At 32.9% G+C, this 15,021-nt stretch overlaps 1 protein-coding gene across 1 annotated transcript; it reads right to left on the reverse strand.

The window, feature by feature from the left end:
- Window positions 1–355: 355 nt before the first annotated feature.
- On the reverse strand, window positions 356–3,013 carry LOC111420999 (uncharacterized). Its single transcript, XM_023054102.2, has 3 exons — window positions 2,390–3,013; window positions 1,800–2,322; window positions 356–1,556 (listed from the first exon to the last, which is right to left on the reverse strand). Exons 1-3 carry the CDS (start codon window positions 2,540–2,542, stop codon window positions 427–429), a joined length of 1,806 nt encoding a protein of 601 aa, XP_022909870.2. The 5' UTR covers window positions 2,543–3,013; the 3' UTR covers window positions 356–426.
- Between the last annotated feature and the right edge of the window lie 12,008 nt (window positions 3,014–15,021).

The following is a 15,021-nucleotide window of genomic DNA, read 5'->3' on the forward strand; positions in this document are numbered from 1 at the left end:
TGTCAATGTTAGATGAAAATAAACCGAAGAACTAAATTTATAACAAGCAACTGTATTAAAATAGTTGCATATTTTTAAATGAAAACTGTAACAATTAACTTCATTTATTAATTGAAGCTAGTTTTCGGTGTATAAAATGACATGCGGCTGTATTACCTCGTTTATATGAACTGGTTTTTGTTTTTTTAATCATATCGTCATCAGGGATGGGCGTGTATTTTACTCGTGTATTTTACAGGTTTTTTTACATGTAAAAATTAGAATAATTTACAGGTTCTTCTTAACTGTAAAATATGTAAAAAATGTAAAGTTGTAAAAAATTAAAAAAGGCATAAATAAAAAAATAAATCGCAAGTCGCAAGTCAAATATTATTTATTGTCAACGTTAACCAAATGCATTTATTAAAAAATATAATATTGACTTATTCAATCTTCACCCTCAAGCGTAGTCTCAACTTCACTTTCATCCCAGTCATAATTTTGACAATTATCTTTAATTTTTAAGGTGTAGTAAATATATACTAGTTTTTTGGATTTTTCAAATCCAAGACGATTTCTAATTGAAGAATGGATATATCCCCAATTTGAAAAAACCCTTTCGATTTCGCCCGAAGACGCCGGCATTTTTAATAATTTTAATGCAACTTGTGGTAACTCCTTGTTTTCCATTTCTGCCATTCTCCAAAATAATAAAGGTTTTGTTATATTCTTCTCTTTGATTTGTGGAAAAATCCCAACATTGCGATCGTAGTTATCCCATTCTTCGCAACCTTGGGCGCTAAGTATTTTAAACAAAAAGGCATGTATTTCTCTAAGATGCTCTGAATTGAGTTTTTTGTTTTCATATACAGGATGCAAATAATATGCAGTTAATGCATATACATTTAATGCTATTTTCTTTCTGGCAGCCAAAGCCGCAGAATATTTATCTTTGAAATTATCGGGCAAAGTTAATTCAAGCCAAAAGTGCACGGCATCTGCTATTGATGCGTCTTGGGACTGACAATTATTTATTAGCTGGCAAATAGGCTCATATAAAGATAATTGATTTCTTACTTTATCGATGAAATCTTCATCGAAAAGTAATGATACTACTTTTGATTTAATTCTTTTACAAGTTGAATCAGTTTCAGCTGCAATAACCCTCATTATTCTTAAATTATCTAACAGACATTTGTATGATTTTTGATAGCTACACCATCGTGTTTCACATGGAAGTTTAATTTTGGTACCACCTTTTTCTGTTATAGCCCTTTCATTGTCCGCTTGTTTAAATTCCTTTAAAACAGTTGTAACAGAATTGGTGCATTCTTTATCCTGTACATCTTTGGCTAGAAGGTTGGCGGTGTGGCTATTGCACGTTGAATGCCAGAGACAATGATTCATATCTTTCCCCATTCGTACCATTGCACTTGCATTGTCAGATATAATTGCATATATTTGGGAATGGTATGTACGTTTAGCCAAATCTATTGCTTCATTTATTATGTGAACCAGTTTTTGGGCAGTTTCTGCTTCACCAGTTAAATCCCAAGCATTGAGGAATGCTCTTTGACCTAAACAGTAAAAAGTTTAATTTTAAAGGATTTCACAAAAATCTGGTGTATAGCAAATAATTCCATGACTTTTAATTTAAACAAAAAATGCTCTAATTATAATAATCGATAATCAAAAATAATTATTGCAATTAACCATAATATAACATCAAAAATGTTGGATTTATTTGGTATTGTATTCCAGATTTTTGTTGCGCATTGCACCCAGTATAAATCAGAAAAATAATAAAGACATAAATATACCTCCAACTGTCTGAAGTGTACATGTAATAATTTTTGAGTTACTTGAGGTGTTTTTCCATCCATCAATAAGAACTACAGTTTCTTGATCTATTCCAAATTTAGTTTCTGTGATTAAGTTATTGTATACAGAATCCAATAGAGTACTTGATAAAGTTTTTCTACCAGGTTTTCTTTTTGCATAGGCAGGACGCAATTTTTTTATTAAGTTGTCAAAATATTTAGATTCAATTACATTAAATGGAATGTTGCAGGCAAAAAAAAATTCTGCTATTGCTTGTGTAATGCTGTCTTCTTCTTTAACAGAAATGGTGTCTATATAGTTATCCAGTTTTGACGCTTTTTTCTTTGATTTGGCGGTTTTAGACGTAGTTGTTGAACTTGAAGGTCTACTTGCACTTGGTAGAGAACCCATGGTAACGGCTGTTGAAGTTGAACCTGATGGCAACATTTGCAACATTTCACTTGTACTACTTGTATTACATACGTAAACATCAATCGTATTATTAGCTTCTTCAGAGGCAGCCTGAATATTTAAGAAACAATATAAAACTACAAGTTGTAAAACAACTAATTAGATGATTACTGCTTACCAATTCTTGTACGTTGATATTGTCGTCATAGTCGACATCATCCTGTTTTGCTTGACCACTATCGATTTGGCTAATATTCATATTATCATTATCAATGGAGTTATTATTATTAAATTTCTGAATCTCAGAATCTGATTCCAAACAAATTGACATTGAACTGGATTCAACAGATGGTGATAAGTTTGTTTTTATAATTTTGCATGACTTTCTAGATAGATAAAAAGATACTAGTTATTAGTTATCGATTTTACTAAAGTGGTTGGTTTGTAAGTATATGCAAATATGCTTACCTGTGCAATTACAATCTACTAATAGCTGTGTTTTTTAATAATTTGTTACACACGTTACATTTTGCATTGTATTTACTTCCGGATTGAATGTATTCAAATGCCAAGCTAACATACTCATTTTTTCGTGGCCTGCCACAAGCGCGATGACGAGCGCGACTATCATTGTCATTGCCAATATTGCAAGTAGAATTAAGTTTTTCACTTTTAGAAGTCATTATTAAATGAATTCGATACTAATCGATACATAGAACATAACCTTACTTAAGTTGCTGGGGTGGGTTAATACAAAATACAACACAAACCCACATAACCTTATTTAGTGGTTATATTGACATCTGACGTATTTGACTGACATAACCTCAAATAAAATACGTGATTTTTTCGTATTTTACGTATTTTACATATTTTACAAAATTTACACGTAGAAATTGTTTTTTACATGTTCTACATGTAAAATAATAAATTAGATTTTTCACATGTAAAATACCAACCCTGATCGTCATATAGCATCCACTTTGTCAGATCAGTGGTGTATGCAGTAGACGGTAGGATACTATTCCGCATAACATATATTGTTTGCTATTCAACGTCAAATGTTTAGGAATTTCGTCAAGTGTAGCTTGTTGTTTGACAATTCCCAGACTGTTTACATAACTTTCATCAGTAAAAACAGAGCAGTCAATTAATAAAGTTTTCTGAAATATGTGTGTTTCTCTAATTGGAAAATTGCATTTTTTACAAACTGTCTCTTTTTCGGAATAACTGTCGGTAATAGAATTTTTTATTTCGGAGAATCCGCGCTGTAGTAATATATTTATGTTCACATTGAGCACAGCAATATTATGTTTGTGTTCATGTGCGCAATGTGAACAGTACTTAATTAATATTGCACTTGGATGATTTACAAATAAATGTTCTGCTAAATGTGCAACATTACAGTTGGTGTTTAATTGCAATATACTTCTTGTGTAGTTTGTGCGCGTAAATATTGGAAGTGAGACTAATAATTTTGTTCTGTATTGATAAATATTTTCGGAAATTTTTTTACCATTTAAAAGAAGAATGTTTTTTGCAAAATTTAAAATATCACTGTTTTGATCTATATTAGAAATTGAATCTAAATACGATTTGTTTGTAGCAAGTGCATTCGCAACTATTTGCGCCAACCAATCAAAAGCACATGTTTCTCGAACAACTAAAATTTTATCCTCATATCGGGAACCTTTCAAAATACTATTATGTGCCGAATAATAAATTTATCGACACGCAACGGTAACTCACCCTTAAATGTTCTGTTTTTCAAATCAGCGAATGCAGCTTCTACGGATGATGAGGTCGCTGTTAATTCCTGACAATTATAATAGGTTCGTATTATACCTGTCCATAATGGCAGATAATTAATTAGTTTTTTTTACTTTTTCTAGTACTTGTGGAATATAAAATGCGTTGACAACGGACCCAGTTGTAGATTTTGAAGCAGCTAATTCCACCAACTACTTACACCCACATCATCTATATCATCTAGTTCTATACTGTCATCAGAATTATCTTCAATTATCGTGCCTTTTATATTATCATTAATAAATTTTAAATGTTTTTCGGATGGCAGGTATACATTGTTTTCATCTATGCCGACATCTTCGCTTAACGCAACTGCTACTATAGATGTGAGCATGGTTTTTATCTCATGAAGGTCCTCCATCTTGTATATGTGACTAATGCTTCGCAAATAAAATTGTCTAACTTTTGTAGACTTTCCGCGAAGGCTATGATGTTGCTATGATGTTAACAAAATGGCTAACATCTAATCTAACATAACAAGATGGTAATGTTTCATTTTGTCCTAAGATTAAAAAATTGTAAGATCTTTGTAAATAATCTCTACTATCTGTACAATTTCCAAATGCTTTTGTAACTGCCATTAACAAGGCCTTACTAAAGTCAATTACAACCATTTTTGGCAGTGGTACTCCATCTGCTAAAATTGATAAAAAGAAATATGCTATAATCGTCGCATCTTGTTTTGTTGACACCATCTGGAAAACTGGTGAACTTTTTGTATTCGTGGCTATCACGCATTGATACAGGTAAATATGTGAACTTTTTTCATTATTAATTAATTTAATTTTTTTTGCAAAGCTACCAGTTGCATCAATAGCTAAAAAGCTATGCACATTTCTTTTTGTTATTGTTTTATATAATAGTTTTTGTTATTCTGTCCAGTACATACAGAAAAAAGGATCAAGTCCTATGTTTCGTATGACGCCCGCAAGGGATTCGTATTTAGCCAAGTTTAGATTGAGAATCGGATTAGATTGTTTTAACTCCCTTTCCTCTTGCTTTGCTTTTCTCAAAACATTTGCACTATAAAGCATTGGAGGTGGGATGTAATCATTTTCAGTTATCAATTCTTTGGCTTGACTTGTTCGCCAGGTGCTTGCATCAGTTCTACATTCAACAAGTTCTGATGCAATTTGTAAACGGAGATGCCCTTTCAACTGCCTTTTTCTCGTATGTAAAAAATGCATTTGAAAATGTCTTAAAGTGCAATTAAAAATAACATCTGAATGTTTTTGTGGTTTATGCAACAAATGGCCCGAAAGTTTTGCGCCACATTCGGAGCAATAAGCCTTAAAGACACCATAATATTTACTGTCATTACTCTTAAATACTTTTGCATATTTAAATGCTAATGCACAGGGAGGCTTTGCTTGCTCCCAAATTTTTGTGGAAAATATATGCGTCCATTTCCCTGGGGTAAGTACCGTATATTTTCTGTGTCCGTATGTTTTCTGCTTTGGTTTAATTTGTTTCCAAACTTCGTTTGCGATAACCAAAGAAAAGCTTTTATTTTCTGTGGTAACAGCAGATTCAGAAGAAATATTGAACGATTTATCATCTGATGCATTCATTTTGAGTTCTTTATTACTTGATACATCGAAAACATTCAACACATAATCTGTAATGCCATTTCTATTTGTATCTAAGATTGTGTATACATGTTTGGCAGAGATTATAGAACCTTCTTTTGTCATGTAATTCGATATATCCTTATACACCTCATGGGAAGGTGGATATAGTTTTCCACTGCCGTCAACAGCCCGATATTGCTGTTTACACAAAATTGAAAGTAAGGTTTCGCGATTATACATTGTGTATTAAACGAAAACTACAAAATGAAATAAGTACGTAAAATCAAAGACCAATTCACAACAAAATAAAAATGCCAAATGAAAGAAGTAGGTATGTAAACTCAGAATAATGCAAAAGAAAAAATATAATTCAAAACCAAAGAAAGATTCGCAACAAAAGAAAAATGCGAGACGAAAGAAAGGTGTAATCTCAAAGAATAATGCAAAATAAAAGTATAATTTACTCAAAACCAAAGAAATATTCAAACAAAAGAAAATGCGAAACGAAAAAGTTATAAACTCAAAGAATAACGCAAAACGAAAGTATAATTGAAAACCAACGAAAGATTCGCAACAAAAGAAAAATGCAGAACGAAAGAAATTATAAACTCAAAGAATAACGCAAAACAAAGATATAATTTAAAACCAAAGAAAGATTCACAGCGAAAGAAAAATACAAACCAAAGAATAAACGAATATTCTAGAAACGTAAATCGACCAAACCGTTACGTTTCTTAATATGAAATCAAATGAGGTGATATACAGAGGAGCATGGGCCGTTGCTGGCCGTTGGTAACAAGACGGTGCGATTTTCTACTAATTTCTCTACTAAACAAATATGTAGGTGGCGACAAGTCAAATTAGGGCTGGTCGATTTCGTTATTAAAAATCGATTTTGGAACCGAAAATAATTTAAATAATCTCTTGATGAGTTCTGGCAGGAGTTCTGAATAGCACCTCACGAGTTCTAAAAGATATTTTAATAAAGTTTTTAGATACGTGCATTTGTTTAATAGTTATTGCAAATGTTGATCTCGTTTTGTGAACTTAGCACCCCAAAAAGTCGATATCGATGTTTTTGCCTATTTTTGCGAAACTTTTAATAAAAATGGTAGAGAACTATAGAACTCAATGGGGTGCAATGGGAACTCAAGAGAAATTTGAAGTTTTAAAAAAATGAGGTGCTAACTTCACAGACGTCGTTTGTGATCTGTCCTTGTTCTCACTTGTCGAGATGCCACTAGAACATCCGACATTTTGTCGGGTCCGACATCCGACAAGTGGAAACGCGGCCTGACTGAGTTTAGAAGCTTCGAAATTTTGACCAATACACTCCGCGTTGCAAATTTTGACCGAAATTATAACAACCATTTAATTTACAACAGAATAATATAACAAAACGCTTTATTGCGTAATCTTCCGTGTCGTGATGCCCACACGAGAATAACGAAACAGAAAAGAACAAAAAAAACGGAAAAGAACTTTATATAACAATTGCCGACAACAGTTCCGTGATAAATAGCTGTTTCATTTCACTTTTCTGATATTTTTATAAACCGCCAAAAATTTTATTCAGATTATCTAGAAATGTTTAGTTTAACGCGATTTTCATAAATCTATTACACCGAGAAACGTTCAATTCTGGGCCGAAACAAATGTAAGGAAAAAAAAAAGAAAATAAATCTCATTACTTACCTTTGAATCGTTCTCCAAGTACATCAAACAATTCCCATTCTCTGAGAATATTGTTAACGTTGCCACACATCTTAACACTGACCACTAACGCCGTTAACTAAGTTAACAGAACAGAAAATATAGGGAATAAACGGTCGAAGACGCGTCAAACTGGCGGGCGTCTTCTTACAAAAAACGGGTTAATCTAACTTATTTTACACATGACGGTGTGTGATTTTACTACACACAATAGTAATGTGGACCATACACGAATTGTATAATAATTGTAGTAAAAAGAACAACGCGCTTAAAGTTTCTTTACATAAAATACAAAAAAATATACAACAAATTTTATTTAAATATTACTATAAAAAATATCAAAAACTAACACCGGCTGTTTTCATTCACCTTGAAAACCGACGTTGAATCAGTACAATCGTGTTCTGTGTATATCGACAAACGGTGTATTAGAAATTAATACAATTGTATCAGTTTTTACGACAAAAACAGTACTACATTGTTGTAGTAAATTAGTAGAAGCCGGTTTTTATTGTGTAGGACGATGCATCAGCGCTTATTATAATTTGTTTAGAACAGTTGAAATAAGCTAAACATGGAGCTTTTTGTAACAATGATTTTATAGTTCCAAATGCAGTATCCTGAACATGATCCCAAACGAACAATATATTTTAGTAAATTGGTAAGAGGTTCCATTATTGTACCTTTGTTTTGAACGAAATGTGCCGCGAAATTTACCATTCCTAGCCACTGCATTAATTCACGTTTGTTGGTTGGCTTAGGAAATTCAGCAATTGCCTGAACCGTCTCTTTATCAATCTGGATACCATGGTCAGACACCACATGTCCCAGAAATCTAACTGAGGTAACACCAAACAGACATTTATCTCTATTCAAAGTTACAACCTCTTCTTCTATTTTTGAAAGTACTTGTTTTAAAATTTTGTTGGTTCCTCCATGGAACTTGCGTGTACCAGTATGTCATCGATATGAATTATTACTCCCTTCAAAATCTCCGGAAACCTCATACTAAAGTACTCCGGTGTGCATGATATACAAAAGGTAACCTTGTAAACGTAAATCTTCCGAATGGAGTAATAAAAGTTGTTAACTTCTGACAACTTATTTTCAATTTGATTTGGTAAAATCCCAAATTGGCATCTAATTTTGAAAAATATTTCGAACCACTTAATCGTGCCAAACTGTTCTCTATCTTAGGTATAGGAAAGTGTGCTATACGGACGCTTTTGTTTAACTGAGTAAACTCGCAGCACAGTCTAATCCCCTTACCTTTCGGTACCACCACTATAGGAGCCACCCTTTGAGTGGGATGTTTCACTGGAACAATGGTACCCATTTCTTGCAATCTTTTTAGTTCGGCTTCTAATCTGTCCAATAATGGCAAAGGTACCACTCTAGGCGCAGCTTGCAAGAAAGGAATCGCATCTTGTTTTAAAATAATTTTTAATGCTTCTTTAAAAGTACCCAAACTGTTAAATACCTTGGGAAATTCTTTAAAAGGACTTATAGTAGGTGCAAGAGATACATTACTTACGTTAAACTTCATAACATTTAACATAACAATACAAGATTTGCCTAAAATCGGAATCTTTAAGGGGATTCTCTACGGTCCTCGAAGTTACTCAGGAGAGTCGCCGTGTGAGGGGAGGCAGCTCGAGGGACGGGCCATGCACGGTCATGTGACCATGATGACGCGAGAAATAGGCGGGTGCAACGAAATAGAAATAAATATCGAAAACTCATTTTTAAGCGTCTCATCTCTGAACGGAGGCGCCGCGCGCCACTGACTGTTTTTTATAAGACAAATTTTATTACATAAACAGATCTAAATTAAAGAAATTTTTTTTAAATAAAAATCGTTGTATGAAGGGAAATTTCTTCTTATTTGGGTCTGATTGGATTCCGTATTGGTTAGCTTCGGCTACGTCTCGGATCTATGATTTCTGGCAACAGACAATTGTTATAAAAAAAATGCCAATTTTTCTATCATTTTATAATATAATAACAAAATAAGAAAAATGTGTGCCTGTTACGTGCATCTGACCTTGTATTTGGTAATAATACGGGTGATTTTCTTTTAAATATATTTTGTTGTCTTTGATGTAAGCAAACGTAATTTTTTTTTGTGTAATAGCTTCCCTAGGCGTTAAGTTTCTGGCAACAAATGGACATTTGATTTCAATCATGGAATTGTCTTCCGTCCTTCCATCTGGACTTGCAGCCAAAAATGGATGACATTTATCCACGAATAACCCACAGCTTTTTACTTTTATATTGAGTTTCCTTTTAACGGTTTCAATAGCCAACGCTTCATGGGTTATTCCATAAGTTGTGGCGGCGTTACCTTTAAAAGTACGATACAGAAGCATTTTTACAGTTCCTTCACAAGATGTTGAAGATCTTAAACGACATATCTTTCCAAAATTTTCCAAAAAAAAAAGAGGATTTTGGCGTTGCCCTAAAGTCTCCTCTTCTATCTCTAAAATTGTTGCTGTATCTACTACTAATTCTTGTAAAAATTTATCTTTTTTCTTGTTGTAATCAACATCGCATAAATCATCATTTCCTTTAGAGGCTTCAGGTCCGTAATTATTATCTTCTACATATAAAATATTAGTATTAGTACGCTTCTTACGTTGCCGTTTTTTATATCTCAACGCAGCTTTCTTACAAGGGAAGTATCAGAACTGTCCCTCACCGATTTTGTTGAAATTTGGCACAGCGATAGTATGGCCAAAAATAAGGTTTACGTATTTTTTTATACGTGCTAATAAAGCCCCTGGGGCGAGTTATAAGGGTTGGAAATCGGGGCGAAATATATATATTCGCTTATAGGCTGAAAACGAAAATAGCTATCGAAATGGTAAATGTAAACTGATATTCATTTTCAAAGAGCTTTCCATTGATGTATCACACATATATCTGAGGGCTTCAGGGAGTAAACGACCCCTAGTTTTTTGGAATATTTTAAAAACTACCCTGTCGATTTTGGCGATATTATGTGTCCTTATAGTACGTTTAAAAATAGCAATGACGTGTTTTTTCTTATTTGCCTCTGACCATCCCCTGCAAAGTTACGGGGTATGATAGATAACCCCTTTCCTTAAGAATAATGTGATAATCAGTTACATTTTTGAACAATATTTGGAAGAAAACCATTAATTAGATGTAAATTAAGATTTGCGCAGTAAAATAAACCCTATACGACATTAAGGGGTGGCGGGGATTAACTACCCTAACCACCCCAAATAAATTTTTTTTTGCGAAAATTATTTGTCGATTTTGGAGCAATTTACCACGCTGATTTTTTTATACGTTAGTACTATTGTAAGAACTTACAAGGGTTAGAAATTTGGGGTAGAAAATATATTTTCGCTAATAACTTTCATACTCCTACAGAAAAAGCTTTTTTATCGTTATTCTATTTAAATAACACAAGAGCTAGGATAATTATATACATTTTTATTAATAATGAGTTAAAAAGCAACTGAAAAAAAATGGTTAAATATCACAAATTGTATTCTACATTGTTAGAATCCTCTGGTACGTTTGGACCGAGGGTAATAAATACAATGTTCAAAGCAGATAACATATTCGTTTTGGCATCAAAGTCTGCTAAACTGACTTCTGCTCATATGAAAAATTGGCTACAAAATCTCTATTTCCCAAACACCGGACCCAAATCATTACTATTACTGGATTCTTGGAGTGGCCACTGCCAACAGGTCAAATTCAACCCCTGGATGTATTTGGTTTTAGAATATGGAATAATTTCATTAGAAGATTTTCTGATCAAATTATTCTCTATCAGTACGATGTCAATTTGCATCAGCGAGATAATATTTTAAAATTGCAATCCCTAACGCATAACCAGTAGTCTTCCCCACGATTTATTAATGTTTTTAAATACGCGTGGCTTGCGTCTGGATATATAGAGGAGAGACCAGAACAGTTGAAAATCTCGTGGAGGTTTGCTTTTCCAATGAAAAACCTACGTGCGATATCTGTGGAGAAATAGCTGTTATAACTTGTGCATGGTGTAAACAATTGTTGTGTTTAAAACATTCTTTCCATGATTTTCATTATTGCCAACAATACATTGAATAAAAAAAGTGAAAAGAAAGAAATTAAATTAATAATATAGAATACAATTTGTAATAGTCAACCATTTCTTTGCCAGTTAATTTTTAACTTATTATTAATAAATATTTATATAACTACACTAACTTTTGTGTTATTTAAATAGAGTAAGGATAAAAAACGTTTTCTGTAGGATTATGAAAATTATTAGCGAAAATATATTTTCTACCCCAAACTTCTAACCGTTCTTTCAAAAGTACTACCTAACGTATAAAAAATCATCGTAGTAAATTGCACCAAAATCGATTTTTTCACAAAAAAATTTAATTTTTGGGGTGGTTAGGGTAGTTAATTGCAGCCACCCCTAAATGTCGTATAGGGTTTATTTTACTGCGTAAATCTTAATTTACATCTAATTTATGCTTTTCTTCAAAATATTGTTCAACAGTGTAACAGTTTATCACATTATTCTTAAGGAAAGGGGTTTATCTAACATACCCCGTAACTTTGCAGGGGATGGTCAGAGGCAAATAAGAAAAAACACGTCCTTGCTATTTTTAAACGTACTATAAGGACACATAATTCATTTCTTCGACAAGTGGGTTGGTAAGATAAGGTTTCTGGCAGAAATAACCCAAACTTTGACATTGTCGATGTTCATTGAAAATATGTGATGGTGTATTTTCTATATTCTTAGACAAACTTATAATTTGTTCAGCTTCACTGCGACCTTCATTTTTTCTATGCTGAATGGCTTTAGTCACACTTATGCGGATTCTGGGAATGTATTTCAATAATTTCTCGCGAAGAAAGAGCGGAACTTTTATATTTCCTTGTGAGGTCCTTTAATTTTCCACACATATTTCGCAAAATGTGGTTTTTGCATTCAATTTTTTTAATTAATGTTTTGTGACCATATGGTTGTAGGTCTTGTAGTTTTTGATATAAACTACTACCACCATTTCAATACTTTTACGAAACCCTTCGAGAACGATATCCGATTCCAAAGCGGTACTGCTTTTGTTAAAATTTTTATAACATTTATGAGCTGGTAAATTTTCTCCCTTTTTTAAATATATTTCACAATATGAGCAGTATTTATTGCGAATTCCTACGAATAATGGTTTTTTTGTTACTGCTCCTATAATACAGGCAACTCCCGATTGCACGTTATAGTTGGTTTTATAGGACCGTTTGCACCAAGCTCCATCAGCTATAACGGCTATGGTCGGTATACCGTCCGAATCGATGTTACCTAAAATCGATAAATTTATAAAAACTAATTGTTCATAAGAAATATAAAAAAAGTTTTTTAAACTGTCATTTCCCATTTTAGAAGTTAAGGAATATCTGATGTTGTGTGTCTATGTCAATTGCTAATATGTGTACCAAAATTTTAATGTAACGACAATTAAATCATGGCACCCTTGAGGTTTTTCAATTGAACATATAATCGATTTTCAACGTGCTTGACTTACCAGCTTGTACAGCTAAGGTATGTTCATCACGGCCTGCCGCTTGTATAGTTTCCAATAAGTTATTATGAATATTAACGCCAAAAGAATTAAAATGGTCATAAAATGTATGGATTGACATAGGAGGAATATTCATATGTGCCAGTATTTCATCAAGTTGCGAGAAACCGCAACCAACAGAGGCAATCCCAGTAACTGCCGCCGCATTTGTGTCCAAAATGTCATTGTTATTGTCCAAAGAAATTTCTTGACGTTTCTCTTGTATAAAATCACAATTTTGCCATCCACAACTAAATGGGGTATGAACCGATTCCATTATAATTTGTTGAAATAGTGAACCGATTTCAACAATTCTGCGTCCAGTCAATAAGGGTGTCAAACTTTTAGTGGACACTGTATCCTCAACATTGTTGTCATTATCAGTATTGATATCTCTTGTGTTGGATTCTAAATTAGCCATCGCAGTGTCTGGTGAAGTAGACGTATGCGGTGAAACAGTCTCAGGACTCTCTTTATTTTTTTGCTGTATTAATCTGCCAAAGTATAATTACTGTAGCAATATCGATATTTAATAACCAAATACGAAATATGCAAACTACACAGTGTCTCACGAAAATCGAAAATAGGATTTTATAGCGAAACTACAGCAGCAATGGATTCGCTGTTTGACATATCGATGGGCAAAATATGTTAATGTTTTAAGCGGGTTATTACGTCTTCATCATTTTACGTTACACCAGAACTGGCTACTAATTCACTATTTTAATGGAAAATCTAAAATTTTGCAGTTGGGTGCATTATTTAATTATGAATCACTTTCATACGATAAATTTGTATCGTTTAAGAATTTTATTTTATATTGTCTTTCAAAAATGTTTTTATTTTCTGGAAAACTGTAAACGATGCGAAGTTTGGAAGAAAATTTTTTTTACAATTTAATTGTCTATCATAAATGCTAAATAATCCTTGTGACACTTGTATATTTACGTAGTAAGTATACTAATATGTATTACCTTCTTATACGAGATTTCATGCTAATTTTAGATTTTCTATATCGCGGCATTGTTTATAAAGTGTCACCGAAAATTCAAAGTAAAATAAAGTATCAGTAATAGAAGTCAAAAACAACAACAAAACACTATCAACTGTAACTATAAATATATAAAACTGTAACACATGTAACAAAGCAAAGCAAGAACGTCTAACCTCTGAACGCTAACGTACGACAGTAACACATTTGGCAATACGTAGTAATGCACCATCCAAAGTGGTCTATGTAAAATTTTATAGAAATAGTATTTTATTTGTGGGGTATGTCGAACCCCACCTAGTATGGCATCTGAGATTAAATCACTTAGTATGCGCAGGGTTAAGTCTAAATTTTATTTAAATAATATATTGCAAATTCATTAAATTGCGCCTATGGCGCCTCGCCGCCATGCACCAGATTTCCTTACATCATCCACAACGGTACGACTCTATTTCCTTTTTTTTTTTAAGTACCTACCAAAACTTATTTCCTACGGTAAAACTTTTTAGGAAAGAATAGACGATGGGCGGAGTTAAGAAATATTTTCTTACCGAATTAATAGGTGGCAGCATCTTCCGCCCAATATTTTAGTTAATAGTTTTTTATAAATTATTCATTTAATACTTACTATATAAACACCATTTTTGGTATATAAGGTCTTTGTAACATTTGCCAGGAATCTGCGAGCTCATAATTTGATTGTTACTTCTGAATCGTGTTTTTTTTTGGAATGCAATTTTGAGACCTTGTACAGCTTCAAATAGCTCGCAATTATAAGTCGGGTAATTAAATTTTCTAAAATTTGCCCTCGTAGATACCTGCACAACGGTTCAAGGTTTCTAATGACACCAGTTTCTTTGATATCAAGTTAGTAATAATCAAGTAATCTTTACAAAACTTTCCATGCAAATTGCCATATACGGGCGACCCGAACGATACCCTTAAATCTTTTAAAATGTGCGCAACTGCACTACAAGTATTCTCAAGATAAACCAACTTTAGAGTAATCTTCCCTACTACACCTAACTTTTTAGGATCTGGGCCTGAAATCGTTTTACTGCAAGATTGAATCTTATTTACAGCAGACTCCGGTAATCAATTTAAAGGGATACAAGTAATATCGGCTCCAGAA

This window comes from Onthophagus taurus, chromosome 3, assembly GCF_036711975.1.
Source record: "Onthophagus taurus isolate NC chromosome 3, IU_Otau_3.0, whole genome shotgun sequence".
NCBI lineage: Eukaryota > Metazoa > Arthropoda > Insecta > Coleoptera > Scarabaeidae > Onthophagus > Onthophagus taurus.

What these genes read in the sequence shown, in the direction of transcription:
- LOC111420999 (XM_023054102.2), bottom strand. Translation starts at nt 2,542, where the DNA reads ATGTCAATTTGTTTGGAATCAGATTCTGAGATTCAGAAATTTAATAAT. An exon ending in ATATCAACGTACAAGAATTG is followed by an intron (nt 2,323 to 2,389) that starts GTAAGCAGTAAT and finishes TTAAATATTCAG; the next exon opens with GCTGCCTCTGAAGAAGCTAA. An exon ending in TACACTTCAGACAGTTGGAG is followed by an intron (nt 1,557 to 1,799) that starts GTATATTTATGT and finishes TTTACTGTTTAG; the next exon opens with GTCAAAGAGCATTCCTCAAT.